This window comes from Neolamprologus multifasciatus, chromosome 6, assembly GCF_963576455.1.
Source record: "Neolamprologus multifasciatus chromosome 6, fNeoMul1.2, whole genome shotgun sequence".
Taxonomy (NCBI): Eukaryota; Metazoa; Chordata; class Actinopteri; order Cichliformes; family Cichlidae; genus Neolamprologus; species Neolamprologus multifasciatus.
Genome location: NC_140444.1, coordinates 31,182,249 through 31,202,655, shown reverse-complemented (window position 1 = coordinate 31,202,655; position 20,407 = coordinate 31,182,249). Strand labels below are relative to the sequence as shown.

Genomic DNA, 20,407 nt, shown 5'->3' with positions numbered 1-20,407 from the left:
TAAATGTAATTACAGTGGGAGACTGTTCCAAAGACATGGAGCCACAGACTGAGCGCTCTGTCCCGCTTCTGTCTCGTACACGGGAACACCAGCAGATTCTGAGCCTGCGATCGAACCCTATGAGCAGCAGTCTTCGATTCAATCTGAAATAATTTACTTTTTACTTTTCATTCTCGTTATATTTTAGTTTCGTCTCTTACATCTGTCTCTTCACCTCGTTCAGAACCCCCACCCATAATGCCTTGCAACACCCCCGCTACCACCATCCCACCATTTGGCAGCAGGACAAGATCAACAGAGACTTCACTTCTCCCCTCTGCCTCTCTGTAATTCCTTGCCGTCAACGGTGCAACAGAACCCCCACACCCACCCACGGGCCCTCCATCCTGACCGTTTCATCCACTGCCACCCTCAAAGAGAAAGACCACGGATGGAGAAGAGGACGAAAAAAGAGAATGGAGGATGATGGAAAAGAATGAGTGGAGGATGAAAAAAAAGGGAAGGGATGTTGGGAAATGAAAGACAGAAAGAAAAGCGAGAAAAGTGTTTTTAACCTTGTCAGGCGAGACAGACGAGGCCAAGCACAGTCTGCATCCCAGAAATCCGTCTCTCTTTTTCCCTCAGTTTTTGTTTTTTCTTTGTCCTTCTTTCCTCTTTCTTTCTCAGCCTCCCTCTTTCATTCCCTCAGCTCTGTCATCCAGACGTAAAACACACAAACACATGTGCCTCACATTCCTGCGTGCAGAGCAGATTCACCCAATTTGTTTCCACTGTGCGTGTGTGTGTGTGTGTGTGTGAGTCTCTGCATGCGTGCTTTCGTATGCGTGTGCTCGTGTATGTGCCAAGCCAGTAAATAATAACCAATCCCAGCTGTACTGTGGACCGTTCCTCTCATTCTAGCCGAGGAAACAAAGAGGGAGGGAAAGGAAAAAGGCTCCATCAAATAGCAGAGTAATGAGCTGGAAAAAAGTCAGCTGAGAGTTGAGCAGGAAGAATTAATTATGTTTTAATGCTAGCAGACATTATGAGTCCTGTAGGAGTGCCAGTCAATATAGGAGTTGGGCCAGATGCCACCTGAGAAAAACAGTCCATTTGTACACATTTCAATAGAGAGTCAAGGTTAGGCTACCTTTAAGGTTTTCCACCGAGAGGAAGCAGCTATAGGTAAATCACTGCAACAGATTCCTTCCAGATTCCACAAAACAATCCATTACTAAGTTGGCTTTCTCACACTGTGGGAAACAAGCAGACTGACATTTTCATCCAGTTTTTTCTCTGGATTTGTGAAAAACAGTTGAATATGACAGGAACCAAATCTGAAAGCAAAACAGGGGCGTTTTTTTGTGCTATCTTAAAAAAGAAAGCGGCTATATCCAAGGAGATTAGACAGGGAAGTAGACAGGACAGCCCACATGAAGAAAGGCAAGGAATCTTGAGGAGAGAAATAAATGTTTAGCCACAGGGTCACATCACATGTCCAGACTTCCCTATCCCTCGCTATCACCTCCAGTTCTTCTGGGTGGATATGTTCCAGAGCCTGTAATTATAATCTCTGCAGCACATCCTGGGACTTCCCCAGTGTTCCCTCTCATTAGGGCATTTCCAAAACTACTTCACCTTGGAGGTGACACCATTTCGTTTGGAGGAGCCTTTCACTAAGTCCAGACAATCTTCTGTCACTAGCAGCTGGAGTCCTTTTCTTTCTGTTACTACTCACAGTGGTGATACTGTCCTACTTTTCTATGCATCTAAGGCGGAGATACTGACTTTCCTATAAGGAAGGATTACAAGCTCTTTATTGCTCTCACTGTTTCAAGATTAAAGCAAATCTGTTATACAGATTTACAGTGAAATAATTTTAACTCTGCAAGTTGTCCATTAAAAAGTGGAGATTAGTCCTGAAACAATAAAAACAGTCTCTCTCATCTCAACTTTAATGCCACTGATCTGGGTCAACACCACCCTTGCCCGTTCCTCACCTCTCCGCTATTTCATTACATTTGGCTTGCTGGTTTTTTTCTTTTGCTGCTGACATGCGAGCACACAAACCAACAAGAGGCAAAACACATCGTCACCAAACGGGACAATTACAAAAGATTATTCCAAAAAGTGTTTTCCATTCCTACATTTTATTATACGCTCGTTTCTGGGTCACAGGTGTGCACTCAGGGGGCAAAACGTGTGACACAACCTGTGACATCTGGCAACTTAAAGAATTTGCAATGAAACAAGACCAAAAACGTCAGTTTGGCAACCAATCAGGAATTTTTTTTCCCTGCTAACGTAAGTGATTCTTGCTTCTGAAGCCAAGTCTACTGACGACAAAATAACAATGTTCTGTTATTCTGTTATTATTGAAGAAATATCCATCAGATTAGTGCTTAATCATGAAGTAAGCTTTTCAGATGGAATTATTTTCGCTCAATGGCAACAGATGATGGAACAATATCATGTAGGGAAAAAGGGCTTTTCCACTCATTTATTTAGTGCATATAAATCTACACTCGCCATCTCTATCTTGTTTTGTTTTTTTACTTAATTGGAGGATTTGCTCACTTCACTTCATCTTCAGTTATTTGATATGAGAATTCATGCTTGAATCAAATGCAGCAAGCTACCAAGTCCCAGATTTAGAAAAGACATGCTGAACTGTAACACACTACACCTAATCGAATGAGATCCACTCTTGCTGTAATCAAATTACTTTAGCTTACACTCATGTAGACATGTATTTTGCTGCAATTTCTTTTCTTTTTTTTTTTGCTTTTTTTCTCCTGGCATGCAACAAGCAGTTCAAATGTGCAATCTGATTGTAGGCGCATGCATTGTGACAGCAAATCCTTCAAATCCTGAAGTTAAATTCTTGGCTTTGTTGGAGACATTTGGAGCATTTTGGTCTTGATCTTGTGAAATCAGTGCCACTTGATTTTCCCTTCAGTGGAATAACTTATTAAAAAAGTTTGGAGTGCTTTTTAAATCCCTTGTCAGACTCCTTATCATACACAAAGGTTTTCTTCTGAAGGCACTTACACTTTCCAAGATGGTGTCACGCAGTTTAATAGCAAAGACCCTGGATATCAGATGGATTCTTTGCATCAAGCAACAAGAAGACCCTAGACATGAACATGACATAATTTCCTTAGGGATTATTAAAGCATTCTGATTCTGAATCTAGATCTTCTGGGTCTACTTTTTAATGATTTTGAATGTGCAATAAAAGTAGTGGACCACCAAAAGAGTTTCAAAATGTTACTTTGTGTCATTGGTTTGAGTATATCACTTTTAAAAAGGGAAACTGTTTTAAAGAGTGTTGAATCTTTGCTTGTCCACATTTGTCAAATTCAGTTCAGATCAAGTCACAACAACAGTGGGCTCAAAACGTTTCATAGAGTAAAGTATAACAGGGAGATAAACAATAGAGAGAAAACCCCAACAATTAAACGACTCTCTATGAGTGAATACTTGGCAACAGTGGGAAGAAAAAACTCCCTTTTAACAGGATGACACCTCCGACCTAACCTGGCTCAGGGAGGGGCAGCCATTAAGCCAAAAATCTTTCATGTAGGTTTCCTAGCAGACCTAAAGACTTGTTGAGACTGACACCTACGCAAAATTTAACATCATCAAAGTAGCCACAAGAAAAAAATAAACAGTCATCATATTGTTGTCCACATCTAAGGCCACTTGAACACAGAACAAGATCCTACGCCCATCTGCGACGGTACTTGAGCCCCCTTTACAATCATAATTCCCAACCTTGAGGAGACAAGGCTGTTTTCCTCTCTTTCTCTACCTCACAACTCACTCCCTCGCTCTGCCAGAGCTTTTTCACTGAGGCCAGCATTTCGTTTGCCTCTTTCCTCCAAACACAAACCCAAAAGAAAGAAAGAGGGGTGGGAGAGGAGAAAATGAGAGAGAGAGATGGGGGGAGGGGGGGGGCTTGAGTTGGGGTTTTCGGAATTTGGTCTATGTTTGGATTGGAAGCGAAGGCCCCAGCGCTGGGCTCTCAGGAGGATAATGGAAAAGAGGGAGAGAAGAAAGGGAGGTTTATGGCTGTGTGTGTATGTGTATGTGTGTATGTGTATGCCGACCACCTCACAGGTGGTCGGCACATACTGACGGGTCCGGGGGGGGGGGGGGGGGGGGGGGTCTTTTGTGTGTCAAAATGTGTGTGTGTGTGTTCACGTGGGGTTGCCGAATTGTGTCCGCCTGTTGGCAAAAGTAACGCCATGTGTGCTCATAGCATGTATGCTCAAAGATACATGTGTGCATCTTTGCAGATGTTGGCACAAACGCATGTGCGCTTTAGCTTGTAAGAATCAGAGGAGAGAGACGTAGAGAGGTGGTGAATAAGACATTCCTTAGATGCAGAGGAGTGGGGGGGGGGGGATGCAGGGAGCCAGTGGTTAGTTAGTGGTTTGAAACTAAGAGGAGAAAAATGAATGTCTCGTCCAGGGCTAGGCCTGAAAATGCTACCGCAAACCAACCAACAAGCCAAGTGGGAGAGGAAAGGAGACCGGAGCAGAGAAGAGGAGAAGGGGGGAAAAGCGAAGGATATGAAGAGAACCAGTGAGGCCTCCTCTTCCTCCTCTTCCCATATGAGGCCTGGTAACTCCTGCCTGTGCCGCAGGGGAGAAAGAAGGGGAGTGGTGCTTTTATAGCTGGACTGAACCGACTGAACCCATCATGTACAAACAGCAGGGAAAGTATGGAGACAACAGAGGCCTGAGGCCAGCAACCACACAGGGGGCTTCAGATGGTTTCAGGTTGAGGACCACAGGAGGGCTGGAGGTCCAAGGAAGAGAGGGATGGAGGAGTAAGAGAGAACCCCTCCAAATCTCCCTCGAGTCCCTTTTCAGTGATACATCAACAGTTTTGGTTGTTCTTTCTTTTACCTGTTGCTTCTTTTATTCACCTTTGTCCTTCTTTTCTTTCTTTGACTACTTTTCCATCTCTTTTCCTTGTTTTCTTTCTTATTTCCTCCACCCTCATTTTCATTCTTTGGTTATTCCTGCCGCATGTCTGCTCCATTTTTTGGATTTCATTCCCGTTTGCCTTTATTTTTGTTCCCTTCATTTTGTAACATTTCTTTCGTCTTTCTTTTTTATCCCGTCTTTCTTGCCTTGGATTGCTTCCTTTCTCAAACTGTTTTTTTCTCTTGGCTCATCACTGGACTACTCCACTTATTAAATAACTCATTCAGTCAGTCTCTTTTTTTTTTTTTTTGCTAAATTGCTTTCTTGCTTCATTCCTTTTGTCTTTTTTTTGCTGCACTTTTTTTTATTCCACACTCCCTTTCTTATTTTTTAGTCCTTTTCTTTTCTTCTAACTACCGTCCTATCACATCTGTTCCCATTGTTTTCCGTTCACTTTCCATCGTCTTTTGTTTTCCCTGCCATCCTTTCATTCTTGCGTTGATTTCCTCCTTTGTTAGTCCACATCAGATTATTTATTTTTCACTTTATTCACTTCTTCCATTTCATCTTCTGCCATCCTTTTCCTCCCCATGGCTCTGTTTGCCCTGAAACTTTCATTTTTGCCCATACAGTTTAGTCATTTTGTGTATTTTCTTATAACTGATTAGTGTTGTGAACTCTGATCCTTTGTTTCTTTTTTCACTAACTTTGTTTCTACTTTTTTTTTGTACTTTCTTGTCTTTCTTCCTTATTTTATCATTCTTTCCTAACTCTTATCTCCCTATTCTATTTGTTTCTTTCTCTCTCTTTTAACAATTTACTTAAAACTTGTACACACAATCCTGCAGGTTACCATATGCATGAGCAGTGTTCCCACCCTGTAGCAGACTGAGTGGGTGGAAGGGGCCTGTAAGACAGATGCACCCAACAACAACAGGAAAGGAGTTTTCTTGGCTCAGAGTCTTTTCTAAAACCCATCCATGTGCGTCTGCCCAACCTTTGGAGAGCAGCATGATGCAACAAGCCTGCAACACACGCTGTACTGCATGACATGAAAACCACAAAATCAGCAAAAACTTTCGCCCCGACCACCATGTAACATCAGTAAGGGATTTTTGTTGGTATTATGCACCAGTGGCCACTCCCCAAACCCTAAACCAGGATTTCAGACCCCGGAGAATTGAAGTCTAAGTGCAAGAATGAAGTTGGGAAGTTTTTTTCTGATGCAAACTTGTGCAGCATAGCACAGAGGAGCTATGCTTGGTGTGAGGAGAGTGGAAGTTTTGTGTGTGCTTTGTGTCCACCTTGCTACACTTAGGGGTGTGTAGAGTTGGTGTATATGGGAGTATTTGTGTCCCTAAATATGGCAGCGTAGCGGTTTTAAATTTAAGCATTTCAGTCTCGCACAAGTTGGTAGTTTGTGGACAGAAATGGTCTTACGGTATGCAATTATATACAAACACAATTGTGGATCACCGCAAAAAAACGACAATAACACCACTGTTACAATGCATGAAGCTAAAAATATGTCCCTTGTCAATGCATTTTCTCAGAGTATGGGCTTTCTGCTAATTTCTGCTAACTGTTTCCAGAGTGAAGACGCTACATTAGGAAATTCCAGCCAATGTCAGTGTTCAAAATACCAGTCTGGGCAATACCAACAGTAATACTTGGTAAGAGTCTTTGAGCTCTTAATCAAATAATCTTTCAACATTTAGTCAGACCACATCTGATACAGGCAAGAGAGAGACACGGGAGATGAACACAGGCCACGGACACTGCTAAATGCCATCTAATTTTTAGATATGCCAATAAAAAGTCAATAGGGTCAATGCCAATATTTGGCTGACATGTTGTTACAACCCCACTTCAAACTTCATGCTCCACCTTGAAAGCACTTTACCCCACCTTTTCATTTGGGCATGCTCGTATCACACAAGCACAGTGGAAACAGTGAAAACTGGTTACAGGATGATGGCAATAACTGTAACACAGGCCAAATGATGTCGATGGTACATCGATGTGCAATGCTAGTCCAGTTAACTGTCACTCAGAAAGCAAAAAGAATTGTGGTGAAGAAATCAAATGTAATTGATTTTATGGGTTTTTTTCTTGATTGATATTGATATTGAATTTCTTGAATTGATCGAGAAGTAGTTCTAGTTAAGCTGAGAAATTCTTAGTGATCTGACAGCCAAACAACGTCCACCCTAATTTTGTTGTTGTTTGTTGATAAACTGTTTGTTCATAAAATGACAATGTGAAACAAATATTGACCACAAACCTTTTCTTGCTAGATATTCCAACAAGGACATCCAGCTGAGTGTAAGGTATATCTCCAGTCTCAGCACAACTTTTCTTTTGGAAACTATTTTTCAACCAGACATCAAGGTAAAAGGGACAGCTGATGCTTTTTCATATGTAGCAATTCTTTTAAAGCTCGTTGAGCCCTAAAATTGTGATGTAACTTACCAATTTGTTACCAATTCATTTGCACTCTTCAATGTAAACAAGGAAATAATGCTGTTGTTTTCCTAGCTAGGACCACTGTCCCTCACATCAATGTTTCATTTGTTTAAAATTCAACAAAACAACATTTCATCAAGTCCACAAAGTTTTGGTGACTGGTTATTTCTTTAACTTTTTTTTTCTCCAAGCAAAATACATTTCAGAAGAAAATCAGAGCTCCCAGACGAAACCCCTGAGGAGCTCCTGAGAAAGAGTAGGAAGATCATATGTGGCTGTAAAGATTATTGTCATTAATATTAAATTCATCATTTTTAAGAAAAAAATCATAAAATGTCATTTCAAAAACTCAAAGTGATATCTTTGAAAATGTCAGAAAAAACAATATATATCCAGATTACAGACAAAGAAAAACACAGATGCTAAAAAATTCTAGTATTCTTATTGATTAGATCCATTAAAACCCCGAAAGACAACAGATGTCAACCTGTATTAATACTGTAAATGTTTGTTTTTTAACACTTGAATCATTACATGGCTCGTATATTTATACATAGCTAGTTAAATTCTGTAAGTGCTGCCACACTTATGGCCGGCACATATTGTAAACCAATATTAGGGAAACGTCAAGGGACTCTTAGATTTCTAGATACACAGACAAAGCTGAGATTTACCTTATAACAGCCTGTTAGTGAGGCAGATCTTCTCCCTGTAGTTTGCCTGAAGATGCTTCTTCAATGGTCGTACTGTGAGCTCAAAAATTCATCAAAATCAAGCGAGTTTGTCCGACGTGTCCTGTATCATCTTCATCAAAGTTATCGGTTTTCACTGGCTGCTTTCAAAATCAAAGAAAGCTGCGTTGTTGAAAAGCAAATCCTCCCCTCGGGGGATCGTTCGGAAGGTAAAATATCTATTGCTAGTGGTCAGTTTTCACATATGTATTGGAAAACCTTGTCCTGGGAATATTTTTCTTCAAAATGACTATTATGTAAAAAAAAAAAAAATGTAAATGAATAGGGATTTTAAAAAAAATTGTGTGTCACTCAAATATAAGAATGCAGGATACTCTGCGGCGTGAATGTCAAATCTGGCGTAAAATCAGGCTCTCCGAGAGGCGCATCGCTCAGTTGCGACGCTGGTCAACTGAGCTTCCAGCGGCGGAGAGGAGGGAAGAAGCTGTCTGGGTGGGAGGGAGAAAGGGAGAGGGGGGGCGTGGAGAGACACTGTGACAGCATGAGCGAGAGAGAGAGAAAGAGAGAGTCTGACATCCGAGGGAGCATTCCTCCTCCAGCTGTTGAATATCTGGACGTTTTCATTGCAGCGCTTCTTCATTTTTATTTTGTCATACTTTCCAGATCCAAATTGTTGCTACATATCATCCATTCGTTTCATTACCCGTTGCCCCATGCTGATTTAAAAGCAAGTTGTAAGTGTGCGTGATTTTCAATATTTTTGCAATTACTGGGAATTAAATCGGGAATCAAAAGCGGTAATTATGCTACAAACCTTGAATTTCTAGATGTTGATTTTAAATGAAAGCACACACACTCACGATTGGTTGTGTGAGCCTCATGTGTTTGTTCTTGTAAATAAAAGATGGACATTTATTTGTGGTCCCGTTTTAAGGCTTTGACATTTGCCTTTGTGTTATTCTTTCTTTCTTTGAGCTTGAAGTTATCACTTAGACCAGACAGCTGCCCCCTCATTAAAATGAAATCATAATCTTCTTGGATGACTTGTACCACAAAGCAGGTCATTTAATTTTTCATATAATTCTATTACAAATGTACCAAAAGACACAAACAGCAAAGCCACTGTGGTGAGGCCCACAAGAGGCTGAAATTGAAGGTGATGCTCAGCAAACAACAATCACACTTGTCACTCGAATTCATTATGTAATTAAGTAGTAATGATCCTTATATATATATATATATATATATATATATATATATATATATATATATATATATATATATATATATATATATACATATATATATATAAATTGAGGGGAATAAATATTGGGTATTTGGAGCCAGCCTTAGGTGACTTTGAAGCAATTGTTCCGCTTTATTCATTCATTTATTTGTTTATTTTGCTATTTAGTTGCTTTCAGTATAGCTGAAAACTTCCAGGAGGCGGCGACCCGTCACCATTGAGACATTTGCATTTTGCAACTTTGTTTTGCATTTACTTTTCATTTCTTTTTTACTTCCACTTTCACTCACAGATAAGTTTTAGATTTCATTGTTGCACCGTGAATATGCACCAGTTACCTGCGAGTAGATTTCACTGCATCTTTTTCATGCTCAGATAGTGAGACATGCAATATCAGTCTCAAGGACTCCACTGACATTAGAGCTTTACAATATTATCCTATACTTTTTAAACACTTTTCAAACTTTTCAAATAAATACAGTTGCAGATATACCGAGGCTGTAAACTAAAGCTTTGAAAAGAATGAGAAATTTGATTAACTTTTATTTCGTGTATTGAAATGGCTTTTGTTTGCTAATTTTCGCATGAAAATATGATGAATACTTTGACCTTCCTCCCTGAAACTAAAACTGTGCAGGCGGGCTACATGTGTGCTGAACCTGAGAACTACAAATTGGCTGCGCGTTTTTATCACTCCTCTTTCAGGGACATAAATCTCCTAAAACAGTTATATTGTCGTGACCTGGCTCTCTTTTTTTTTTTGAGGAAGAAGGTCTCCGCAGTCTAATTCATCACTTTATAATGTATACACTTTAAGGGCCGTGGCAAGTCTCCAGGAAAATGATGTAGAGATGAATATATAACTCTCTCATTTTTTTTCAGTTCATTCCACCAGCAGGGGTGGAGGTAGGGAGGTAGAGTGGCACATCTACCACTTGGAAGGTTGGTGGTCTGATCTCAGCTCCTCCCTTGTGCTGAGGAATCCTTCAGCAACAAACTGAACCCTGACTTCAGGTCAGGTGTCTTGCCCAAGGACACAACAACTGAGACTGTCCAGGCCGGGGCTCGGACCGGCAACCTTCCGATTAACGAGACAAACTTTTGACTCTTGAGCCACGATTGCCCCCCAGAATAACAGGTTGAACGCCCTTGGATATGGAAAAAGTGCTGCAAAGTGCCAAAGTCCATTGAATAAAATTTTAATTTATTTAGGAAGTCTTTTTTAATGTTTAATCAAGGGCCCCTTGGTGGGGTCAAGGTTGAAACCACCACCAAAGTATAATCAGGCGATCACAGTGCAATCACTGCCTGCTTTTTTCTGAGAACAACAACTATTTACAGCACACTTCAGAGCAAAGCAACCAGCAGAACTGAATGGACATGTCCGTCTCTAGAGCTTCTGCATGAAGGCCGTCAGTTTCAAATTATTCTATTTGAGTCATAATGCCTACTTCTATCAGTTTGTTGTATATTACTGAGCTAGTCAAGTAGGAAGAAGCCAGGGACTACATTTGAATAAACCATCTGTATCATGTTGGACTTCTATTGATCTTTTATTCTATTCTTAAACACAATAGTAGCGCAGATGGAACCAGTACCTGCGCTGGTTCCATATTGAACACAAATATGGAACCAGTACCTATTTGTGTTCATTGTTTCACTCTTGTGGTTATAAGCAGAAATTTCCCAGTTGTATTGTATAAGTCTACTTAAAAAACGTATGATTTATCTTTTTGTGGTATAAAGAAAGTCCCTTTTTGAATCAGGAGCATGTAAACTTCTATCCTTTTTTCTACCTGCTGTTTAGGCCACAGTGCTTATGACAGGAAATGTAAATACTCCATTCTTTAAATTTACCTTGAAAACTATTTTTTGAAACAGTTGGGTAATAATCTTATAATCTTAATAATCTTATCTGTGTAATTATTGGTGTAATGTTTTTAAATGTTGCACCGTAACAATTCATCTATGTTTCATGTAGAGCTGTTGTTGTTCTGTTGTTTATGAGCCTTTTCTTGTCTTCCATGTAGTACACGTTTTATGTATGAAAAAAAAATTGTTAAAACCTTCGTCAGAGCCCAGGAAGAATAGCTACTGCTACTGCAGGAGCTAATGGGGATCTTGGTAAACTAAACTAAACCATTCTCTTTGCTTTTCATACTTATTACAAGGATGATGACAGTCACTTATCAGTTGCACAAACCTGTTAGACATTATTAGCAGCAGTAGTAGTAGTAAATGTCAGTTTTCAAAAATGTACTTTTTTGATAATAACATGGTAAAAAATAAAGTATTATGACATGAATACTCCAGCGGGTATTAGGGAACAACTTTATTAGGTGACCAACATGTTTCAGTTTGTGGCCTTCATCAGGGTCATTGCAAAACATATATTAAAAAAACAAACAAAAAAAAAACAGGAAATAGAAAAGATCCAAGTGGACCAATCACACATTCATCATACTTTATTCAAAAAAATAAAGTATGGTCGTTTCTGCAATCCAATCATGTACAGTATGGACTGAGAATAAAATAAATCTGCATAAACCTTAAAAGGTTGTTCTGTCAATCTAGCAAACCCATTTCATAAATTACACGCATTTTATAGTTATAGTTATTCATAGATGTGAGGAGATCCTGTGTGAACATTAGCAGGGATGTTTCTGAGACTCAAGCAAAACTATACAAAAAACCTCTCACGGAGATTCAGGAAAACACTACACCCTGCAGGGTCATTTTTTCCTCACACCAGCCTTTTTAGTGTTCAAAAGCTGTGCTGAAGTGTTTCTACATGCTATTGACAACATGATAATTACATAGTAATAACAAACAACATGTAAGCATTTAAAAATATTCTAAAATGTCCATATTTGATATTTCTTACAGCACTTTATATTTTCTTTTTCTCCAAGGCAAAAACCAGCAGCTTAGACAAATTAGATTCGTTTGGTCAGAGAATTGAAGAAGTAACACAGAAGTGAAGTGACGAGTAGTTTTTAAAATACAAAATACAAATTTGCTGATGTGATGCTTGTCATGTTATGTTGTCTCTCTCTGTCTTGTAGTGTGATCACCTCCAGATCTCCATGAAAAAATATTCTTTGTGATACTTTCAATCCTGATATATGAATTGCAATAAATTCATCCTGTTTAATCAGATTTACAATTATCACTTTTAGTGAAATATTCACTATTTCTCTTATATTATCATGTAATGATCTTTGTAGAAGAATAAAAAAATATTTAAAAAAAATACTAAATGTCAGCTACTTCAAAAGTACATTTTTTGGAAATAAAACAATAAATAAAATTTACTTTATGGACCAGATGAGGAATCTGTGTATTCGGAAGACAATTATTGTTGTCATATCTAGTTATATGAAACAATAAATATGTATGATAGTTTCAGCCCTGATAAATTCATCATTAGTAATTAATAATGATAACTGGTTTTGGTGTAACACCTTTGGATTATTTCACACATCAAAAACTAGACATAGTTTAGTTTAATTTGGACAAAAGGATGATTAAATATTATTATAATTACTAATACTGTATTATATTATATATTACACTTTGATGCAATGGCTTGCAAGATATCAGAGTAGGACCGAAGCAATTCTAGTATGCAAAGTTTTAAACAGGAAGTAGCTGTGGATGCGATATCACTGATCAGCAGTAATAAGTTATAAGTAATAAGGCTAAAATATTACTTCAGTATATTAATTCAAATACATTCACATACACAAGTTCAAAATAAAGACACAAATGTTTTAATGTAAAAAATAAGTATGTTAAAGCCAGATAAGCAAACTTGATATTTACTGTGTGCTAGATAAAATTCTAAGAAAATGTAGGAACATATTTCACTTTCTTGCAACTCTTTACACGGAAGTGAGATTTGTTATATATTTGCCATCAGTAGCAATATCAGCTACAGATAGTAGTTATGGTTACAAACCAAAAGGATTTTTAGTGTACACTTTAAACACTGCAAACCCCAAAACAGTAGCAGAGCTTTAAAAAAATAAAACTTAAGGCAACCTATTGCATTCTGCAAAATGTCATGATACTTTAATGTGTTTAAGCATGAAAAGATGTTGAGGATTGAGCTAAAGGCAGAAAGGAGAAAAGGCAAAATATGAAGAAAAAAATCTGAACAAAAGGTCGGTTGGCTGTTTTTAAAGCTTGCAATTGATGCAGATGTTTTAAATGCCCCCAATAAATTCACTGCAGTAAAGTTTTTTTTTAATGTTTAAAATGTTTATTGTTTAATGTTTGAAAAAGAAATCAGAATCTAAATCAATCCAGCTGTTGTATCAAACTAAAGACTAATATATTTAATGTTTGGGGTCAAATTGATCCCAGGATTTAAAACCTTACAAAGATCTCTTCCATGGGGTGATCGTAGCTCAAGAGTTGGCGGTTCGTCTCGTAATCGGAAGGCTGCTGGTTCGAGCCCCGGCTCAGACAGTCTCGGTCGTTGTGTCCTTGGGCAAGACACTTCACCCGTTGCCTACTGGTGGGGTCAGAGGGCCCAGTGGCGCCAGTGTCCGGCAGCCTCGCCTCTGTCAGTGCGTCTCAGGGTGGCTGTGGCTACAATGTAGCTTGCCATCACCAGTGTGTGAATGGGTGGATGACTGAATGTGTAAAGTGCTTTGGGGTCCTTAGGGACTAGTAAAGCACTATACAAATACAGGCCATTTACCATTTAGATAAATTGGTACATTTTGTTTAAGTAGCAGGTACTTAATATGCAAAGTAGATGAAGCTGATCAAAAATAATAAGCTGAATGAACTGAAATGGAACAAAATGTTAGATGAACTTATGCTATTTCTTAGTTTTTTTAAATTAATATTACATTACTTCATTTATTTAAGTAGTTTGAGCATTTGCATTTACAGTGTATTAAACTAGACCAGCTAATAATAAAAGTCTTGAGTCATGTATTCGGTTTCCAACCCAGACATGTGTTAAAGTGTTCTATAGGCAGTTATATACAGCAGTTCTCCAGGCTTTCTGAAGGTCTGGTTGCTTTTTCACTCATTTTCATTCCAGTCCTTAAACTTGACCATTTTCATAAGAGTGTTGTTGGTTTTTTATTATTATTTCTGAAGCAACCTAATACGGATATGACTTAATCCTGTCACTTCGCATATAAAGAAACTCTACAAGTAGAGCACAACAGTAAGTAGCAGACCTACAAAGCTCTGTACAACAAGCACGTATCTACATCTGTAAAGCATGGTGGAAGACTTTTGCACAACACTAAAACCATTAAACAAGATTATTTTGATTAAGCATTTCAAGAGGAAGGAAGTTACAGCTAGATCTCAGGGCTGCGTGGGATATATTTATCGTCCCCAACAAGATGAAAACTTGCCTTTGCTGAGACACTGCTCTTAATTTCAACATGTGAGTTAAATTTTATGTTTTTATGAATATAAAGTAGGAGATCTTAAACAGATACAAGTTCTGTTATTTTATACATTTTCTTGTTCATATAGAAACCGAAGCATTCCTGCAGTCATGCTGTTTGTAGAGACTCAGTGGACGGTGATGTGTTTCCTCCTGCACATAACAGGTATTATTATTATTATTATTATTATTATTATTATTATTATTATTATTATTATTATTATTATTATTATTATTATTATTATTATTATTATTATTAATTAAAGATCTGTATCTATAAACTTTAATAGAGCTAGACATTTCACATGAAATAGGAGTGATGTTGTTAGTGAGTTTGGTTTTACTGACAACATTAATGAGGATTATCTTCTGACACAGAGCATTGATATAGACTTTATTAGCAACACCTTGTTGCACCTCTTTTTTCTTCAGAACCTTTCCTATAGATTTGAGTTACTGTTGCCTTCTGCATCTCACCTGTGGCCTCTATCATTACTATAGCATTTTCTCTCTGAGTGCTGGATAGTTTCTCATTGTCGGAAATACTTTCTCTAAGAAAGTTGTGTGAGAATATCCCAATAAACAAGCAATGTGGCACCAACAACCATCAGTAACTTAAATCACTTTTCCTCAGCAGGTTGTCTTGACCATGTGTATATGCCTAAATGCAATGAGCAGCTGCCACGTGACCGGCTAATGAGATATTTGCAGTAACGATCTAAACAACTTTTAACACATGTGTGGTCAAAATGGTGTAGAAATCAGAATCATAAATACACTGATTTAAACAAACATGTTTAATGGTAGAGCAAAACTTTATCACACACGTTATCTGACATCCAGTATTCAAATGAAGTCCTTCTGCTTCTGTTAAAGCGGTTATAGGGCTACAAAGCAGAATCTGTGCTCTAAAAGGTTCATCAGTGGATCTGCCATGCTCCGCTCAACATGCCACCTCAAACATAAGCTGGTACACTGTACACACAAATGGCTCCAAATATGTCCTGACAGAGCTCTCTGTGGATGGAGACAATGGAACATACAGCATGGCTAAAGACAATAACTTTACTCTGACAATCAAAGTTTTGAGAGAAATAGATGCAAAGTCTTACTGCTGCAAAGAAACTACAGAGAACCCACAATCCTGCTTGAACAACCAAACTGAGCTCCGTGTTTCAGGTAGAGCTGCTGCCATTCATAAATTACTGCTCACTTCAGTTTATGCGCACTTATTTTACCCATCATCCTCTCAGAGCTGCAGGTAAAGGTGATTCCTGCCACAGAGGGACAGACAGTAACACTGATGTGCAGAAGCAGCTGTCCTCCGACTGAAAAGCCTGCAGCCTACATCTGGTACAAGAACAGAGAGTTTCTCTATGAGGACTGGTCTCCCTGGTACCAAGAGCTGCTCAGCAGTGAGGAAGCAGTCACATACTCCTGTGCTATCAAAGGCTACGAGGATCTCAGAGCCCCGGAAGTCTCTGTGGGTGAGTAACGTTCCAAATACACCCCAAAGTGTTAAAAGCTACAAAATCCTGGCAAGCCATTAACAAATTCTAAAGTTAAAATACTAATTTTCATCTCTTTTTGTGCAGATTCTGTAACTAAAACCTGTTTCAGTGTGACTTATACTGAAAGCAGCATGTGTTCCGAGAAGCTGAAATCAAAGGACCAGTTCTGCTCCATCACATATCCGACAGGTTTCCACATGCAAACAAACCATTCTCTCCAAAATATATCACAGGTTGTAGCAAAAAAAAAGTATTTTCTTCCAACAGATTTGCACGTTCAAATAACTCCTGTCAGGAGCTTTGTCATTCTGACCTGTAACACCAGCTGCCCTGCGGCTGATGCTCACACTGCATATAAGTGGTACTGGAACAGAAAGTTATACAATGACTGCGAGCGTCAAGACATTACCATTTTCAGACCCAAAGCAGACTTCTTCTCCTGCGCTGTAAAAAGCAATGAAGATGTGCTCTCTCATGAATTCTGTGAGTACGTGTATGAGCCAAACATACGTATGAAACAAACAACAGGCAGGTTGAAGCAGAAGTAAAATTTCATGTGTTTAAACTCTGTTTTAGGCGTCAACAATGCATACTGCGAGGCTGTAAATTACGTCAGCAGGAGAATCTGTGCCCTGGAAGGTTCCTCTGTGAACATTGTGAGTCAATACTCGAGCCATTTCATCTTGAAGTTGTGGTATAAAGTACAGCTTGGTGGTGAGGAGGATGACTGTAAGGAGGTATTTGAAGAAGCTACGGGCCGTGTGAAGTATCACAACAACATGAAAAACAACCACACACTGACAATTAATGATGTGAAGAGGAATGACTCGGCTGAATACTCATTCACACTTGAGAATCACTGTCATTTACCTAGAGTGATGTTAGTTGTCACAGGTAAGTTTAATTGATTTAATACAGAATCACCTGCAGTGTTTAGTGAAGTTCATGTTTTTATATCATATTGATGGTCCACAAAAATGTGTTTCATACAGGATTTGATTAAAAAAAAAACATAACAGCAAATTATCTGATATCATTATCATTATTCTTTCAGATATGAAGCTAAAATTTGAAAGCAATCATTTTGGATGTTCAGAATTTGTACCATAAAATTTTTATGCGAATTGGAGACAGTCAAGCAGAAGGCCCGTGTTCATTTGAGATACAACTACCCTTACAGTTAGTTCCATATATATTTGGACACTCACACAAGTTGTTTTTTTGTTGTTGTTTTTTTTACCTGTTTACTGAAAAGTATTCCAATTATAGTTACATCATGGACATGGGCATAATGTGTAGACTCTCAGCTTTCATTTGAGGGTTTCTACAATCAAACTGGATGAAAGGTTTAGGAGTTTCAGCTCCTTATCATGTGCCACCCTCATTTTTTAAAGAGACTAAAAGTAATTGGACATTTGACTCATCATCTGGTGACGTCTACAAGTTCAAGCTGTCATTGCCTGCAAAGGGGTTTCAACCAAGTATTAGAAATAAACATTTTATTTTCAGTTATTTAAATTTGTTCAGTTACTGAAATGCCCCTGAAATGAAGGGATTGTGTTAAAAAATGCATTGTTCCACCCACTGAATTAAAGCTGAAGGTCTTCATTTCAACTGTATCTGAGTTGAAAAAAAATGGTCTCGTTCAACTATTTATGGACCTAATTGCATGTCAGATATAATTGATAATCACACGTCAGTTTTGTCAAAAGGCACAATAACTCTTCTGTGTTTTTTTTGTTTTGTTTTCTATCCAATCGAACTATCTTTGAGGTGTGAAAGTGATCGTGAGTCCTTCTGCAGTGGTGACAGAGGGTCAGAGGGTCACACTGACCTGCAGTACCAGCTGTCCTCTGACTGACGACACAAACTACATTTGGTACTTGAACAGTCGACCAGTCGGCCACCAAACTAAACATCTGATCCTGGACCCAGTCAGCAAGGAGAATGAAGGGAACTATTCCTGTGCTGTGAATAGTCCTCAGAACATCAGCTCAGCTGAGAAGGCCCTCACTGTCAAAGGTGAGAAGGACTGTTAATGTTAAAGATCCTGCTCACTTTCTGACTCCTTTTACATTTGGTAAATGGAGAAATGCAGGCTAAGTGATAGCAGCAGGCAGAAACTTCAACTTTTTTCTGGACCAAACCAACAAAATAGCAGTCTGGCAGTTAATTTTATATTGTTCTGAAATATTTTACTACAATGTTTACTTACATCTTACATCAATCTCTACAGCTCTAGAGAAAACCGTAGCAAGGCTGAACATATTGAAAATGACTCTTTTATCGCTGATCCCTGCAGTTGTATTTCTACTCTACATGAAAACAAGGTAAACTACTTCACTTCAGATTTTGTGTCATATCTTCTGACTGTCTTCAAAACTCTTTTCTTTCATATAATAAAAGTTTGAGTTTGATATATATTGCAAATGTAGGAAAAAGAAAACTGTGACTGCCACTGCTGAGAAAAGTGACAGGGAACAACCTGGACAGGTAATGAGATATGTCAAACTCTGAAATTACTGTTTATGAAAGTGTGCCCACAGTCATCTGCATGTCCTCCTTTCAGAGGGACCAGCTGTATGAGAGTGTTGAACTGAACCCTGCTGCACAGTGAAAACCAGCAGAGAAGCAGGAAGACACTGTGCAACATCTGGTTGGGTAGCTTGTAGACTTCCTCTTCCTCTTGTGTGCAGAGTATAATCTGAATACAATCGATCTTATTCATTTAGATTCATGCTGCCAAAATATGATCCTGCATGTGCAAAGAGACAAACAGCCCTGCAAACCTAGAGTATGTCAAACTTGAGGCCTGTACAAAAGCAGGATTTCTTCTTATCCAGGCCATCTTTACCTTTGACCCTTGCTTTTTTGTACCAGTGTTCACTTTTTAATGGGGTACATTGCCATGGTAACTTAGAAACCTGTAGGTATCAAATCACAATAGCATCGCCATTCCTAAAAGATCCCTGGTACCCCTGGGCAGTTTTTCAACAGTGTCTAATATCTTTGTGTTTCCCCAGTGAGCTCCAGTAATAAATATAGTTTCTTGGCCACAGCATTATTTGTTACTTTTTCCTGTCGACTCCAAATAAGTTTACAACTATTTTACTGTTCTATAAGCATGAATATGCGATCCTAATAAGGAACACCTATTTGTACTTCCTGATATATCAAAATTGCAAGTAGACTAATCCTACATTTGAATAGTTTTATAGTCATTCTTTACGTGCTCTCAGACAGTTACGCACCACTGTTGCTGCAGCTGATTGAATAAATACTAAAATGGTTCTTTAAATAACAATTTAATTAAATACGTGATAATAATTGATCCAGTTCCTTCGTTTCTTAATAACAGAGCTGTGATACTGACAATCTGTATCTGTATCTGGCTTCAAATGAGCTAAACTGTATTAATATAGCGGATTTTTGTCCAGTCGTATTGCTCTGCAACAGCTGTGTTACTTTGAGTCTGTAATTTGTATTTAACCTCTTCGTGTTTTTCCCATAATGTAGTTTAATGTTGTTGTATGAAATCAGCTGTTCTGCTGTTAGTACACTTAATCCATAATCTTTATTGGTGAAATGCTGCCAGCACCACCCCTTTGATGTGAACACACACATGTTAACCTTAACATGTGTAACATATGTTGAGCTTGTTTTGTATTTAAGAGCCCAGTAGGTCACAGAAATGGCAAAAATGTATTATCATCTTCCTGCTTCCTGCTTTATATCATGCAGTGGTGGTGAATTCAGTGTAACTAGCTTTTCCTGTGATGCCAAGTTTCACATATTAGTGATGCTGTTAGAAAATAAACAGCCAGTTTTGCATGTTGTGATTAAATCCTTTTCAGGTTTCATTTTTCATGTTTTAATTGCCATGTTTATCATTTTTACTTTATTAACCTTGTTTGTTTTGACTTGAGTTTGACCATCTTTAATTAGGACTGTGTCCCAGCCGCTGTATGGCTTCTGTATGGCATCTTAACTTGACTGTTTTTAAAGGATTTTTGTGCAAATAATAAAAATCAAAAAGTTATTTTTATTATTTCTGGAGATTTTATTACTAGACTTTGGATGCAGGTTTTAATGACAGCTTTCTTTCCTTCTCTTAGAGGACAAACCTTAATTTACAATTCACTACTCATGGCAAAACG

At 38.4% G+C, this 20,407-nt stretch overlaps 2 protein-coding genes across 4 annotated transcripts in view; one reads left to right on the top strand and one right to left on the bottom strand.

Moving 5' to 3' along the window:
* The window catches only part of LOC146517339 (zinc finger protein GLIS2-like), a 340,746-nt gene extending 332,199 nt beyond the window's left edge, over positions 1-8,547 (bottom strand). For all 3 annotated transcript variants that reach the window (XR_014874584.1, XM_085163087.1, XM_085163088.1), the window contains exon 1: positions 8,057-8,547. The gene's annotated coding sequence lies outside the window, so the exon portion shown is untranslated. The remainder of the gene's footprint in view (positions 1-8,056) is intronic.
* Positions 8,548-14,540: 5,993 nt separating this feature from the next.
* LOC146517338 (B-cell receptor CD22-like) lies at positions 14,541-20,056 on the top strand. Its single transcript, XM_085162993.1, has 9 exons — positions 14,541-14,905; positions 15,616-15,918; positions 15,993-16,226; positions 16,335-16,439; positions 16,518-16,733; positions 16,827-17,144; positions 18,024-18,272; positions 18,487-18,580; positions 18,686-20,056. The coding sequence occupies exons 1-9, from the start codon at positions 14,851-14,853 to the stop codon at positions 18,765-18,767; spliced, it is 1,656 nt and encodes a 551-aa protein (XP_085019119.1). The 5' UTR covers positions 14,541-14,850; the 3' UTR covers positions 18,768-20,056.
* Positions 20,057-20,407: the final 351 nt, after the last annotated feature.